At 36.9% G+C, this 16,058-nt stretch overlaps 1 protein-coding gene across 9 annotated transcripts in view; it reads left to right on the top strand.

Annotated features, from left to right (window-relative positions):
• COG5 (component of oligomeric golgi complex 5) overlaps nucleotides 1-16,058 on the top strand; it is a 283,074-nt gene that overhangs the window by 213,206 nt on the left and 53,810 nt on the right. For 8 of the 9 annotated variants that reach the window (XM_081535940.1, XM_081535943.1, XM_081535942.1 and 5 more), the window contains 3 exons: nucleotides 1,168-1,372; nucleotides 8,751-8,912; nucleotides 10,827-10,926. In XM_081535940.1, coding sequence (XP_081392066.1) covers nucleotides 1,168-1,372; nucleotides 8,751-8,912; nucleotides 10,827-10,926 — 467 coding nt within the window. The remainder of the gene's footprint in view (nucleotides 1-1,167; nucleotides 1,373-8,750; nucleotides 8,913-10,826; nucleotides 10,927-16,058) is intronic. The other variant, XM_081535938.1, reaches the window with a different exon arrangement.

Raw genomic sequence — 16,058 nt, 5'->3', positions numbered from 1 at the left:
ACCCATCCGTCTTGGGTGGCCCCACACGGCATGGGTTAGTTTCTGAGACAGACAAGGCTGTGGTCCGTGTGATCAGACTAGCTAGTTTTCTGTAGTTATAGTTTCAGTGTGTCTGCCCTCTGATGCCCTCTCACAACACCTACCATCTTACTTGGGTTTCTCTTACCTTGGACGTGGGGTATCTCTTCATGGCTGCTCCAGCAAAGTGCAGCCATTGCTCCTTACCTTGGACAAGGGGTATCTACTCATACAACTCAGTAGCAAAAAACCAAAGTATCCAGTAAAACAAAATGGACAGGATCTGAGTAGACATTTTTCTATAGACAACATAAGGAAGGCCAACAGTACATGAAAAGATGCTTAGTATCATCAGCAAAATGCAAATAAAAAACACAGTTAGATATCATCTCACATCTGTTAGAATGACTAGTAAAAAAGAAAAAAAATAAGTGCTGATGAGGTTGTCGTGAAAAGGGAACCCTTGTACCTTCTTAGCGGGAATATAATAAACTAATGCAGTCACTATGAAGAACAGTATGGAGGTTTCTCAGAAAATTAAATATAGAACTGGTCTAGAAATTCTACTTTTGGATTTTTATCCAGGATCATTTAAATATATCTTTCTGTTACTGATTTCTTATTTAAAACTGTTTTGGCTTTCATAATTTGTATGATTTGAAGCCTTTCAAATTTATTCAGATGATTTCCTGGCATCAGCAGTTGTCATTTTCGGTAAATATTTCATATGTACTTGAAAACAATGGCTATTTTGCTGTTTTGGATGAAGTATTCTATATATGTCAATTTAAGTAAATCATGGGTGGTTGTCAGGTTTTTTTATGCTTCCTGATTTTCTGTGTATTTTATCAGTTTTTGAAAGAAAAAATTAAAGTCTTCAACTTTGTTTCCTTATAGATTAAGTTTCAAAAACCAAAGGGACTTTGTGGCCAACCCAATATAGGGTACATATATCAAATGCAGTAAATAATTTGGGAGGAAAATTACTGTTACCGGCATTATTTTGAAAAGCCTTATTAAAACACACCTTTTTTTTGTCCTGCGGTATAGGCTATTTGTAGTACTGTTTTCATATACAAAAGAAACTTTATTTGCTACATTTTATTATTTTATCATTTATCTAATCCATTTTATTGTTTTGCTTGGCAGCTTCTATGTTTTTGAAACAGGCATTTGAGGGAGAATACCCAAAATTATTGCGGCTTTATAATGACTTATGGAAGCGTCTTCAACAATACAGCCAAAATATTCAAGGAAATTTTAATTCAAGTGGAACTGCGGACCTCTATGCTGACTTACAACACATGGAAGATGATACACAAGATGTATTCATACCAAAAAAGCCAGATTATGAGTATGTTTGTGTAATCAAATCTGTTTGTTGGCACGTTGAGGATTTTGTCCTTTATTTTTATTACAAGTTAGAAATTGGGGAAATGTTAATCTTTCTGAATACTTGTAATGATTAGTATTTATTTATTTACCTTAAAAGATTTCACAACACTTTTGACTTAAGGAGTTGAACTTTTATCCTTAGTTGAGCAGCCTGATTCCTGCTGAGAATTTATCTTAAAGGCTATCACCAAGTAAGGTGAATAGAAGAGATGAGCATGTGTAGTCACTGTCCTTTAACTGATACTATATTTTAATTATATAGCATCATTATTGATGGGCCACTGGCATAAATGTGATATAAAAGGAACTAATATGTTCAGAAACTATAGTGGAGACAAATCTTATGCTGGGATAGGTTCTCAGTCTGATGGGCAAAAACTAAGTACTGTCGAAATTAAACCTGAAATTCTCTTAGATGAGTCATGAAGTATAGTATATGTAGTTATATTTATAAGCCACAATGGAAAACAATGTACCAACTCAGTAAGTTTAAACCCGCCAGCTTTCCTCCTAAATTGAAAAGAAGTACTGTTTTCATATTTCTCTGTAAGTACCAAATCAATTGATTGGTTTGCACACTTCCTTTAAACACTTGAATCATTTATTGTGATGAGATTGGCTCAAGTAACAACAGATTCTTATCACCTACCTTGTAAGAGAAATGATAGATTTATGAGTGCTTTTTTAATGTTTGTCTCAACTTTTTTTTTATCCTGAATACTTATAGTTGAATTGTATCCACTGTAGTAAGAAGTTCTGACTGGTAAACTACAGATTGTAAAAGTTCTGACTGGTAGAGTAAGTGGCATAAGAGTAAGCTGGGGTCATAGCAGGGACTTGGTTCTCTTCAGTTGCTCTTTCACATTAAACATGAAGTAAACCCGAACAAGCTTTTTGGCCAATCCAGTATATTAAGGTTTTGTTTTTTTTTTTAAGTATATGAAGTAAAATATATAGTATCATTCTATTTCTGGCTTAGTTTTATTTTGAAATTCATATGCTTGTACTGAAAAGCTCTGGAAACACACATAGCAAAAAGTAGTAATGCTTTATCTCCAATAGGTAGAGTTTTTATTTTGTAGTCCTGCTTTTATTTAAAATGAGCATATGTTACTCATGGGGGTAGGGGAAAGACAGTAAATTCAATGTAGAGAAAAAAATCAGAATGAAAAAAACCTTTTATTTTGACTAGTGGGATATCATTGTCACCTTTTGGAGACTAACTTCAGTAAAGTAGTTGATGTGGAAGAGGAGTTGTGACCTGTACCCTAAGAAACCAAAAAATAATGAGAATAGTGAAGAACAATTACGTTATGTTTTACATATTCTTTTGAGGAGTGAGGCAAAGAATCAAATATAAATTTGACCATGGTAGCTGCGCCGAAGGAAGGCTTTTTTGTTGTTTTTAATTACAGAGGGAAAACTGAGAGTGTTTATAGATAGAAGTAGCCAGTGGAGAGAGCAAGAGGTAATGAACAAGATCTTGGAAGAATCTGAGTAGAGTCAAGGCACAAATAACCAGGTTAGCATTTTTCATCATTAAGTATTCATGCTGAATTTGAGAGCTGTTCTTGTTATGAAGAAAATGTAACAAGTGAATTCCCTGATGGTCGAGTTGTTATGACTCAGTGCTTTCACTACTGGGGCCTGGCTATAATCCCTGGTTGGGGAACTAGGGTCCTACAACCATGCCCCCCCCCCAAAAAAAAAGAGACAAGACAACATGATAGAGCGCCTTATATAAGATGGTGAGGGAAGACCTCTATGAGAGGATGACTTTGACCCAAGACCTCGTAAGAAATCAGCTGTGGAAGATTTGGAGTAAGATTTCTGCAGGCAGAGAGAACAGCAGATGTAGAGTCTTTGAGAAAACTAAGATGGAGATGTTGAGGAATAGAAAGCTGGACCACAGTGAAAGAGGGAGAGTTGGGGCTATGAAACTGGCTCAAAGAGGGAGGGAAGTGTAAGATCAAGTAAGGCTTTATTCACCATGATATGGGATTTGGAGTTTATTCAGAACAGTAGAAACCATTGCTTTTAAACAGAGGAATGATATGAACTGATAAACACTTTAAAATTAACACTAGGGCTTCTGTGTGGACAAAGGGAAAGCATCACCACAGGGAAAGAGAAGTGGGAAATGGAAGCTATTTTGTTTATCCAGACAGGAAATGACAGCAGCCTAAAACAGGATGAGTGGATGAGGTGGTGAGAACTGGTCAGATTGATTCGAGATATAGTTTAGCGAGCAGTATAACTTGCTAGTAGATTGGATTTGAGAGGAAAAGAAGAATCAAGGATATGTGTGGACAAGTTGGGAGAAGACCAAAGATTGGAAGCCATTGTCTCAAGTAGTGTTGAACAAAGGGTTTTCTTTTGAAACTGTTGAATCAAAGATGCAAATAGAGATGTTATAGACTTGTTGAAAAGGTAGTTGACTGTGAATCAGGGCTAGAAATGCATATTTGAGAATCATCACTATGCAGATCCTTAAAAATCATGGGACTGGAGGAGATTCTATAGGGAAGATATATGTAAAGAGAAAAGGGAACTTTGGCCCAAGATATGCACTCCAGAATTTATAGCTTTCTTGGAGGAATAGCAGTCTGCAGGACTGAGACAGAAAAAAATTGGTGAGATAGGAGGAAAACTCAAAGTTGTGTGGAACTCTAAGGAATGAGTTCATTTAAGTCAGAGGAGGAATGGTTAACTGTGTCACATGCTGTTGAAAAGCTGAAGAAGCTTAGGACTGAGAATTGACCTCTTGCTGTAGCAAAATAAGATGGTTCAAGGCCTAAGTGTGGAATGGTGGATACAAGAGCATTATTAGAATTTATGAAAGGCAGAATGGGAGGAGATTGACTTCTGCAATGACAGCACTCCCCATTCTGCTGACCCATCCCCAATGAATCTGGTGAAAACTATTACAACAAAAACCAAACAATTCAATGCCTCTGGAAATGATTTTAAAAGCAAACAGCAAATGAAAAATCATCAGTGCAAGAAAGTTTATGAAAATTTGGTAGAAAGAATTCCATAAGAGTCTATGATACTAGAACCAAGACAGTTGTTTCCTCCCTTCCTCTTCCCAGCTCAGCAAGGCACAAGCTCCACTCCAAACTGTGGCAGCCAAGAACCAAGGGCTCCCTCTCCCACCATTCCCAACCAGAGGGCTTTCTGCCTAAGAAGAACAGCACTGAAGTATTTCTCATGCTGCTCTCAGCTGCCAGTTAGCTGAAGCCAAGTGTCAGACAAATGAGATCAATATGTGGGTGCTTCCTTATTGTGCACAACACTCACGTGTTATGTATGTTATCGCAAGAAAAACTAAGCATATAAAGTGAACTTTTTAAAGTATATTCACACACAAATTTTTAATGAATGTTTATAGCAGTATTCATAGTTACCAAAAGATAGAAACAAGCCAAATGTCCATCAGCAGACAAATGGATAACCAAATGTGATCTGTCCACACAGTGGAATACTATTCAGCCATAAAAAGGAATGAAGTACTAACACTTGTTACAGCATGCCTGAACTTTGAAAAAGTTATGCTAAGTGAAAAAGGTAAGATACAAATGCATATACTGTATGATCCTATCCATATGAAAGTCAAGAACAGCAAATCTCTAGAGATATAAAGCCTACTGGTAGTTGGATAGGGCTGGGAATGGGGTGAGGAGGGTAAATGTTTTAAAGCTAAAGGGTATGAGGTTTCTTCTGAAGGTGATAAAAATGTTCTAAGTTTGAGCATGGTGATGGTGTCACATACCCATGAATATACTGAAAACCATCAAATTATACACTTTAAATGGTTGAATTGAATGTAAATCTCGATAAAGCAGTTTCTAAAAAAGAATAGAAAAGGAGGAGGTAGGTTCAATTCATCTGAGAGGTCTTGATATCAACAAAGGAATAAAGCTACTCTTTCTTTCAGATAAGAAGAAAATCAGATGTAGGTGAAGTTACAAAGGAAAAAAAAAAGTTGGTATCAAGTTGACAAAGATCATTGTAGTAGTTCTGGTCTTTGTCTAGAAACAAATGGTCTGCTATAGAGAGTGAAGGACTGCAAAGAAGGTTTTTAATACCTTGAGCTTCAGGTCTCTTGAAATCAAGGGGTTTGTATCAGTGTTCAGTAGAAACAATTTCCTTTTTCTCTGGAATGCTTGGGCAGCCTAGCAGCAGGTACAGAGACCATCTAAATGAGATATTTCTTACAACTTTGAAAGGAAGGTAAATTAGAAAAATCAGGATGCTCATGAGAGCACCTTGAAATGCTGGGCTGATGGAGGATGAGCACAGGAAAGGATTTCACAGCACTGATCCCAGTCAGGTCAAAGAGCAAGTTCTTTTGAGTAAAATGTAGCACTTTCATTGATATACAAAACCCAGCATGTTTTGCTCCACCTGTTTGCTCTTAGACCTCATTTTGTACTGTTCTCCTGTCACTTAAGTGCTCTGCTCCTCTCACTCTTTGGCATACTCGGCCAGGTATAAGTCCCCTCTCAGGGCCTTTGCACTTCTTGTCTCCTCATAAAAGTGCCTGCTCTGGAAATCTATGTAACTTGCTCCCTCCTTTTCCCTCATATCTTCCCAGGAAGCCTTGCCTTGCCTCACTCTATCTAAAGTTGGATAAAAACTGCTCTCTGGCTTCTTTGCTTCCTTCTTCTCTTAGAATTTCTTACTCTTCGTTATATTCCACAATTAAGTCATTTAAAAGCTTTATTTCTTCTTTTGTGTGTCGTCTCTTTAAGAGGGCAGGAAATTTTTTTAGCTGACTTCATTGCTACATTCCTCACTTCCAGGAAGTACCTGGCAAATTGTACACATTAAAGAGAGTTTGTAGGAGGGAAGGGGGTAGGGGCAAGTGGAGGTGTGGAAAGTTGTCTTCAAGGTTGGAGACCTTAGAGGTGGAGATGACTCAAATATGGAAACCCCATAATAAAGCTAAAATAAAAGTAGACGTCTAGTATAGGACAGGCTTCCCGGGTGGCTCAGCGGTAAAGAATCCTCCTGCAATGCAGAAGACACAGGTTCGATCCCTGGGTCGGGTGTGTTCCCCTGGAGAAGGGAGTGGCAGCCCACTCCAGTATTCTTGCCTGGAGAATGCTATGGACAGAGGAACCTGGCGGGCTACAGTCCATAGGATGCAAAGAGTCGGGCACAACTGAAGTGATTTAGCACGCATGCAGGCACAGGATAGGTTTTAGGAAAGCTGTCTGTTTTGACATAATCACCAAGGATCCTACACCCCCCATGCCTAGTTCTTCAGTTTCTCCAAAACTAACAGGGTAGAACAGGGTAGGGAGCAGGGGAGGCAGGCTGCCTTGGGAGCAGGGCTAGGGTGAGGCTAGGCTTCTGCTTCCACCTGAGGCTGGACCCTGTCACGTTGTTCTTCTGTCACATCTCTGTGTCAGTGGGTTGGTTTCCTGCAGCTACCACAGGCCTTGGCCTTGCTCTCCCTCTCAGCCAGCCTCTCAAACATAGAGCATAGGGCTGCTTCTCTTGTGCGACCACTCACAGATCTGCTGCTGGCAGATAGCCACCTAGGCCCTGGCAGCTTTGTTTCTGGAGTAAAACTGTAGGACCTTCTGAGCGAATCCTTGGAGAACAGGAAGAATGTCAGTACTTATAATTTAGTGCTGAAATTCCTGTGGAAGAAGGAAGAGGCTTCTTGCTACTGCTGCTGCTGCTGCTAAGTCGTTTCAGTCATGTCCGATTCTGTGCAACCCCATCCCTGAGATTCTCCAGACAAGAACACTGGAGTGGGTTGCCATTTCCTTCTCCAGTGCATGAAAGTGAAAAGTGAAAGTGAAGTCGCTAAGTCGTGTCCGACTGCTAGTGACCCCATGGACTGCAGCCCACCAGGCTCCTCCTTCCGTGGGATTTTCTAGGCAAGAGTACTGGAGTGGGTTGCCGTTGCCTTCTCCAGAGGCTTCTTAAGGGCAGTAAATGATCAGAGCAGAAGTAGGGAAGACGTTTAAATAGCTGGTGTGGACCTCAGTAGAGGATTGACTCAGACAGATTTAGGTACTAGTTCTTCCCTGTTCCTACTGGGCACTTGCATCATCTATTATAAAAATTATTATAGTTAGAACTCCACCTACACAGTTCTTCACTGGGCTGTAAAGCAAATTTCATCTCTATCTTCATGGCACTTAACAAGGGCTGGTACATAGGATTCTCAGGAACTATGTGTTGACTGAAATACTTACATTGAGTGAGAAAGTGTTGAGAGATAACCATGGAATTATGATGTAGGAGCCAAGAGCGTTCTGACCTCTAGGTCTTGTCATTTGACCAACAAGGCTGGAAAGGAGAAAGTCAAGTTTCTGATACCAAAGGAGCAGGTCAGATGTTTTCAAGATGAACATTTAGGGGGATTTGTTTTTGTTTTTTAAGATAATGGAAAGGTTAGTAGAAGGATCATAATCAGGGTTGATGTGAGAAGACACAGAGTTAATTATATGGTTATAGACATTTGATAATAATTTTCAGAGGTAAAATATAAGGTCCAGTAATTGGACAACTAAATGAAAATCAACAAAAATAACTGAAAACATTGGAGGTCTGGGGGAGAAAGAAGTGTTTAGTAGGTTAAATTTTAGTTTGTAAAGAATGTTATAAAAGTAGGAACTCCAGTTGGGAGATTTTTTGTGATTTTGTGGAACTTGTACAAACACTTTTTATTTTGTCCTCATTCTTGTTAGTATCAACTTTGGTATCAGAAGGCTGATAAAAACCTACATTTGTATACTTCCCTCTCAGACGCTGAGCTTATGAGAGTGCATCTATGTGTGAAAAGGGTTGAACTGGTGGGAGCCAGTCTTTGCAGACTTGCCTCTCTTGTATGTTGTGTAGAAACATGTTAAGTGAAGACATGGCCCCATTAGAATTAATTAGATTTTACAGTGTTACTCTTACAGTTTCAAGTGACAAACTGCTACAGTAGGTACTGAGGCATATTATTTTACATTTATACCCAGGCATTATGTATAAATTAAAATGTTTAGTTCTTAGTAGCATTTAATTATCAAATGTATATAAATATATTTATAAATTTTTAAACAAAATTTCTCTTTAGTCCATATAAAGTTACCTTCTATAGAAGAGATGTATTTTTTCTTTATTTTTATTTTTAATTGGAGGATAATTTACAATGTTGTGTCGGTTTCTGTCGTACAACAATGTGAATCAGTCATAAGTGTATATATATATATCCCTTTTTCTTGAGTCTTATGGAGGATATGTTTTTAAGACAGGTATTTACAACCCGATACCATAGTATTTAGTCTTGTATAATTTAAGTTCATTTTTAATAAACTTTGTTCCTACAGTCCAGAAAAGGCTTTGAAAGACTCGCTACAACCCTACGAGGCTGCGTATCTATCAAAATCATTATCTCGACTCTTTGATCCTATCAACTTGGTTTTTCCCCCTGGTGGTCGTAATCCTCCTTCTGCTGATGAACTTGAAGGTATCATTAAAACTATAGCAAGGTATGTGTTTTTATATAATGACGTGCCATAAAATGCCCACCACATTTGTTAGTGATGTCTGATGGCAGTACATTTTAAATTTATCTCTAGTTGTTCAAGTAAGTAGTGCAGCAATTAAATCAAGAGTTTTGCAGTGAATGAGTGCACATGTCCTAAGTACTTGAGATTCCAATTAATAAAACCATTTAAATACAGTCTGAAAATAGTCAGTTATAATTGTTCTTTATCTTGTCAAGGATGCAGAGTAAACCAACCTAATTCTTTATGCCATAGTAAATTTCTGGTATTATGTAGGACAGTAAATATAAAAATAATTTTACAGATTGAGAGTAATGGAGAGTAATTTTTTTTTTTAATCTTAAATCCAGAACGTACTTCATGGTGTACAAGTATTATAATCCTGATGAGTCAACTCGTGTTTGCTATTTTAAGCCTTCTAAGTTGAATGTGACAGCTTTTAAAACTCTTAAAAGGGAAGATATCCTAGCAGAGGTGCCACCTGAATGCTTGCAGACAATGTAGTTATACTGTTGTCTTTAGACATTTTATGGTCACCCAGGTGACCCAGTCTGCAATTGAGACTCTCAGTTCCTGTCATAGTATATAAGTTGTCATAACAGTAGTTCTGTACATTTAGGTGAACATTTTATGAGTGAAAATAGTTGTTAGGCAATATAGGACCAGGGTGTAGAAGTCTAAATTCTTTTATATCACACATCAGATAATGATTCTGAGGCATCTGAGAGTAAGACTAGAAAGCCACAGGTATAATCTGCAGAAGCACATCTCCTATGTATACAGTGTTGAAAGATCCCAGAATATTGATCCTAAATCTCTCCACAGTTACTTTGATTTTCAAAGGCCTGACTCTGGATTGTTAAACTTTGATTATATCTCCATTATTTGTTTAGTATAGTAGTGATCAAACCAGTCATGAATTCAACTCGATCTGTGACCTGTTTATGGAAATATTAAAGCAGTATCTCCCTTTCCCCTGTGCAACTTGACCACACTGTGATCAGTTGTAAGGTGGGACTTGAAAAAGCATACTTATGCCACTGTTCAATAGAATGTGAATACGAGGGTTAATAAGATTGTGTCTCACTGTTAAATGAAAGGGCATTTTTGATGCACATAGTAAGCACTGTTAAAGTCTTTCACTTTCTTCAAAAAGAGAATCTGGGAAATACCAAGATTCTTTCTGCTACTTCAGAGACAATAATTACTTTTCTTGCTTTCTGCTTGTATATGCATTTTCATGCAGTTTTTAACTGCTGGTATACTTTACATGGTCTTTATAAATACTTTTTTTGGAGCAGTGAGCTGAAGTGTCCCAAATAATCCAGTGTAAAAAATTGAAAATAAGCATGGCAAAGAAATACTTTAGGAGTCTAGATTTTTTAAATTTCCAGTTAAATCCTTGTTGTGCTTTTGATATAAAAAAGCTACGCTATCAAAATAACATGAGTTGGCATAATTTCTACAGAAACTTAGTATCTTGATATATCGTGTAATTTATATTTTTAGCCTATGTCCTTCCGAGGTCATCATTTCCATTCAAGAGCTGTCATTTCCTTGCAGATGTCTGTGATATGCAGTGTCTCTAATTGCACTTATCAGTATGAACAAGAGTGCTACTTGAAAAATCTGTACACAATTTACTCTTCTTAATCACAGCCTGAACCCACACATGACATGCTTTTATTAATGAGAAACTGGTCATTAACCAAACCGTCTCAGGGCACTTTTTCTTAATGCTGAATTTAGGAGGGAAAATGAAACAATCCAATCAATTCTTGGAGGCAACCAGGGAAATCTATAAAAAGAATCACCATGTTGTTTAATGGGTTTAAGTTCATATACTTGTCTTTGTTGATAAACTGTATTGCTAAAGTCTGTTTTTGTTTTCTTCAGTGAACTAAACGTAGCTGCTGTTGATTCAAACCTCACATTAGCGGTGTCAAAAAACGTGGCAAAGACCATCCAGTTGTATGGTGTAAAATCAGAGCAGCTGGTAAGTGATAACCACTTCTGTAAACCTTCATGATTTTGTTTCAAATAACTAATTATACAATACTTGACTATAAATATTGAGTTGACTGAATAGTAATTTACTGTAAAATTTTAAAGTGAAATTTTGAAGCTCTCTTGTGAATTTAAACCAGAAAAAAGTGTTATATCTATTAAAAAATGGCCCTCCTATCATTGCTACACTTACAGAACGCAGGCAGATTTTGTAAGACTTTTTAAGAAATCTATGTGCCACTTTATAAGTTAAATTATGTATATTTTTAAGTATATTAATAATTATTTCAAATTGGTCAAATTTCCTTTCCCGTGATCACTCACTCCAGGTATCATTTATGTACTGTTACCTAGTGTGAAATTAAGTTGAACCATTAGAAAATGATTGGAGGATGTTAAGTGCTTAAACTGTAAAAGAGAAATATTGATTTACTTTCTAAAGTTTCTAGACCATGAAAATTTAACTCCAAATTTACTCTATTTGAGACAGATGATTGCACATATTTAAACTAATAGCTACATGACTGAATCATAATCTTAATTCTCTACATTAATGTTTTAAAGTTAAGTATACATATTTAACTAGTAGGTATGTATGCTAATTGAAATTCAAGGAATAAGACTTTAGTATATCTTTAACTGTCATTGATGGAAGAATTTCAGAGTATGTGCCAAAATGTGATATCTCTACTGTCATTGTAGGGATCACCAACCATGGTTTTTTTGGGTGGCCTCCCTTACTGCTCCAATTGAAACATGGTAAAATGAAGTACAGTTGACCCTTGAACAGCTTGGGGGTTTGGGGCACCTACACTCCCTGCAATCAAAAAATCCACGTATAATTTATAACAACATTTTCATTGTTCCTCCTTATCATCCCTTCTACTTCAGTGAAGTCAACCAACTGTGGATCGTGTAGTATTTACTATTTACTAGTACTTAGTATTTAGTATTTACTAAGTACTGTAGTATTTACTATTGAACAAAATCCGCATGTTGGTAGACCATTGCAGTTCAAACTTGTGTTGTTCAGGGATAACTGTAATCCAATTTTATCTATATCCAAATGGTTCAGTTGATTCTGGTATAATTTTTAGAGTTGGTTGGTAACAAATTGAACTGAAGGATTTTGCATAAAATGATCCTTGGTGGTCACTGTCATATCCTGAGGCTTGCTGCTTTCAGTTCCAGTGGGTGGTCCCTTGTGTTTGCATGTTAATACGATGCTCTCTTCTATTCAGTTATTCTTGCAACCTTGACAGATAATTTACAAGCATTTTTTAAAACATTATTTATTGAGAACTGGCCCCACAGAGACCATGGAAGCTCTTTGTAGGTAATTAGATCATTAATTTTTCTCTCAGTCTTTGCTATAAAAGCTTTATTATGATGTTTATTACTTTAAAAATATGGTTTATTATTATAAGTGAAATTCAGTATGATAGCCAATAGAATTCAGTATAATTACTGAAAGTGTCAGGAGAAAAATAACTTCATGAGATGATCCCAACTGAAGATAACACAAGGAAGAGCCAACATATACACTGAAAATATTTCACTTTTCCACATCAGGCAAGAGCAGTAGTAAATGGAACATGTGACTTCAGTTAAGGCGGTAATGACAAAAAGCTTTAACAAAATTAAGATATATCAAAAACTTATGATTGAGTTGATGTTCTTGGCCAGATTGTCTGTGATCCTAAGTTACTCAGGCCTACCATCCTAAAGTGCTAAATTAAGGGTAAGAAAAAGTCACTAAATTAAAAATTTTTGAGTGAATTTTTTCTGTTTTTTTTCTAAGCAGTTTTACTTTTCTACTTTCATTTTAATTTTTAAAGAAAGTTTAAATATTACTTAATAGTACAAAGAGCATTGTTTATTTTTAAAAAAATGCTATTGAGCATTGACAAATAACGTTTTAATGTTCATCCTTATTTTTTGGCTGTTAATAACATTATTTCTGCCACTCCTCTATGTTTTTATTTATTTCAGTATCAGTTCAGTCGTTCAGTTGTGTCTGACTCTTTCCAACCCCATGAACTGCAGTACTTCCCTGCCAGGCTTCCCTGTCCATCACCAACTCCCAGAGCTTACTCAAACTCATGTCCATTGAGTCAGTGAATGCCATCCAACCATCTCATCCTCTGTCATCCCCTTCTCCCCTTCTCCTCCCACCTTCAATCATTCCCAGCATCAGGGTCTTTGCAAATGAATCAGTTCTTTGCATCAGGTGGCCAGAGTATTGGAGTTTCAGCTTCAGCATCAGTCCTTCCAAAGAATATTCAGGACTGATTTCCTTTAGGATGGACTGGTTGCATCTCCTTGCAGTCCAAGGGACTCTCAAGAGTCTTCTCCAACACCACAGTTCAAAAGCATCCATTCTTTGGCACTCAACTTTCTTTATAGTCCAGCTCACATCCATACATGACCAGTGGAAAAACCATAGCTTCAACTACATGGACCTTTGTTGGCAAAGTAATGTCTCTGCTTTTTAATATGCTGTCTAGGTTGGTCATAGCTTTTCTTCGAAGTCGCAAGTGTCTTTTAATTTCATGGCTGCAGTCACCATCTGCAGTGATTTTGGAGCCCCCCAAAATAAAGTCTTTCACTGTTTCCATTGTTTCCCCATCTATTTGCCATGAAAGTGATGGGACCAAATGCCATGATCTTAGTTTTCTGAATGTTGAGTTTTAAGCCAGCTCTTTCACTTTCATCAAGAGGCTCTTTAGTTCTTCTTCACTTTCTGCCATAAGTGTGGTGTCATCTGCATATCCTAGGTTATTGATACTTCTCCCAGCAGTCTTATTTCCAGCTTGTGCTTCATCCAGTCCAGCATTTCAGTTAAGTAATTTATTTTTCTCAACCACTCACTATATCCTTGAACTTGAGGACGTCCTTTGCATCATTATCCACCCTCAGTAAAACAAAAGAAAGTCATCTTAACCAAGTGTATGTTCTTAAACACAAGCCACCCTTCCCACTGTCCTGGCCACACTGAGCTGCTGTGCTAACTCTACAGATAATCCATATTGCGTGGTCTGTGTTCTCTGTGTTTTTTAATTTGACAAGTTTTATTCTTTGATCTTGACGTATTTTTCTTTATAATTATTTTGCTGAAAACATTTAGCAGAAAATAGACAAGTATTAAATCTTTAGTGGGAGAAAAATTGAAACAGATTTTAAAGTAGAATATCTGTAAGTGAAAATGTCAGCTTGAAATTTAGTATAACTAAGTCTATAAATGGAGAATTCTTTTTATAGATGAGATATTTAGGCCTCAAGTCCACAAGGTTGAAAAGAGACAAAAATTAGATCATTAATGAATGGTTAAGTGGTGAGATAGATAAAGGAAAGCTAGAATTTTAGTGACAGTGTGTTTCCAAAAAGGGTGACTTGAAAATACAAAACTTGAAATGTAAAATGAACAGCTTTCCAGGATCCTAAGTTTATTTTCCTAAAGGTTACTTGTGGAAGTTTCTTGGCTATCAGAACATTTTAGTATGCTTAACCATAGCCTTAATTCACAACAGGAGAAAGAATCATAAAGTGATTTCTCAAGTTGGTCCTTTCTGTGGACCATCTTTATGGTTATCTAAACTCACTATGTGTATTTGGATATATTCCTCTATATGCCTACAAAAGCTATATGTTACTTCTTTTCAACCTTATGATTTGAATGTTTTAAGATATAATAGAATATATCATATGTGGATTATATGCTAAGTACATGTATTTGCTTATAATAATACGAAATTTTTTTTATCATTACACATGTGTTATTTTTTTCTAAGCCTTCCTTTTTACTAATCACCAGAATTACGTGTTATAAGAACCTAAAGTTCTATAGGGACAATTTCTTACATCCTTTTTCTGACTCTTAAATGGTACCAGAGAATTCATTTTTTACACTTAGAGTAGGGCCATAAAAATAACTGCCGTTATTAAACATCTACAGTGTCTTGGATTGTGCCATTTATTTTACAACAACCCTTGAAAAGAAAGTATCTGCCACAGCAAAATTTGGAAATTGAGGCTGAGAAAGCTTTGTAGCCTGCCCACTATAGACTGCTAAAAAAAACAGTGCCAGCTAGCAAGTCTTGAAACTAGCATCAGACTCACATTTGAGTCTAGACCATGCTAAAAGTCTCTTGTACTACAACACAAATATATCTTTCTTTTTTACTTAGGTATTATTTTGTGATTTACTTATTCACTTTGCAATATAACATAGAGATTTGTATCTACTGTTTTAACATTGAGTTGGCCAAAATGTTCATTTTGGTTTTTCCCAAATGTTTGTTTGTTACATCGTGTGAAGAAAACCTGAATGGACCTTTTGGCCAAACCAATACATGCATAGTATGCTTATGTATCAGTTTATTTCTTCATTCTTAATGGATAGTGTCTTAGTCCTTTTGGCCTGCTATAACAAAATGCCATAAACAGGGTGACTTATAGACAACAGCAATTTATTTCTCACAGTTTTGGAGCCTGGCAAGTCCAAGAACAAGGCACCAGCAGATTTGGTATTTGGTGAGATGCCCTTCCTGCTTCATAGATGCCTGTCTTTTTTCTGTAAGCTCATAGAGTGGAAAGGGCAAAGATGGCTTTCTCAAGCCTCTTTTATAAGGTCACTAATCCCATTCATGAGTGCTCTGCCTTCAAGTCCTAGTCACTTCTCAAAGACTCCACCTCCTGATAAATACCACCACCTTGGGCATTAGGTTTCAACATATGAATTGCGTGGGTGCTTAGTCAGTCAGCCATGACTCTTTGTGACACACCTCGGACTGTAGCCCATCAGGCTCCTCTGACCATGAAATTTTCCAGGCAAGAATGCTGGAGTGGGTTGCCATGTTCTACTCTAGGGATCTTCCTGACCCAGGGATCAAACCCACGTCTCCAGTATTGACAGGCAGATTCTTTATTGCTGCACCACCTGGGAAGCCCTTTAACATATGGGTGGGGAATTACAAACATTCAGACTATAGCAGATATTTAGATGTTGCAGTTATTTAATTTAAAAATAACAGGGATTTAGCCTTGAATTCTCACATGTGAGTTATTGGTCTTGGGGTTTAGTTCCTTTCACTTATATTTGATTTAGTATGTGTCATGTAA

This window comes from Giraffa tippelskirchi, chromosome 10 (genome assembly GCF_054371585.1).
Source record: "Giraffa tippelskirchi isolate mGirTip1 chromosome 10, T2T-mGirTip1v1.2.pri, whole genome shotgun sequence".
In the NCBI taxonomy this organism is placed as follows: Eukaryota; Metazoa; Chordata; class Mammalia; order Artiodactyla; family Giraffidae; genus Giraffa; species Giraffa tippelskirchi.
Note: the sequence above shows the minus strand (reverse complement) of the source record. Positions and strands in the feature narration are given on the sequence as shown.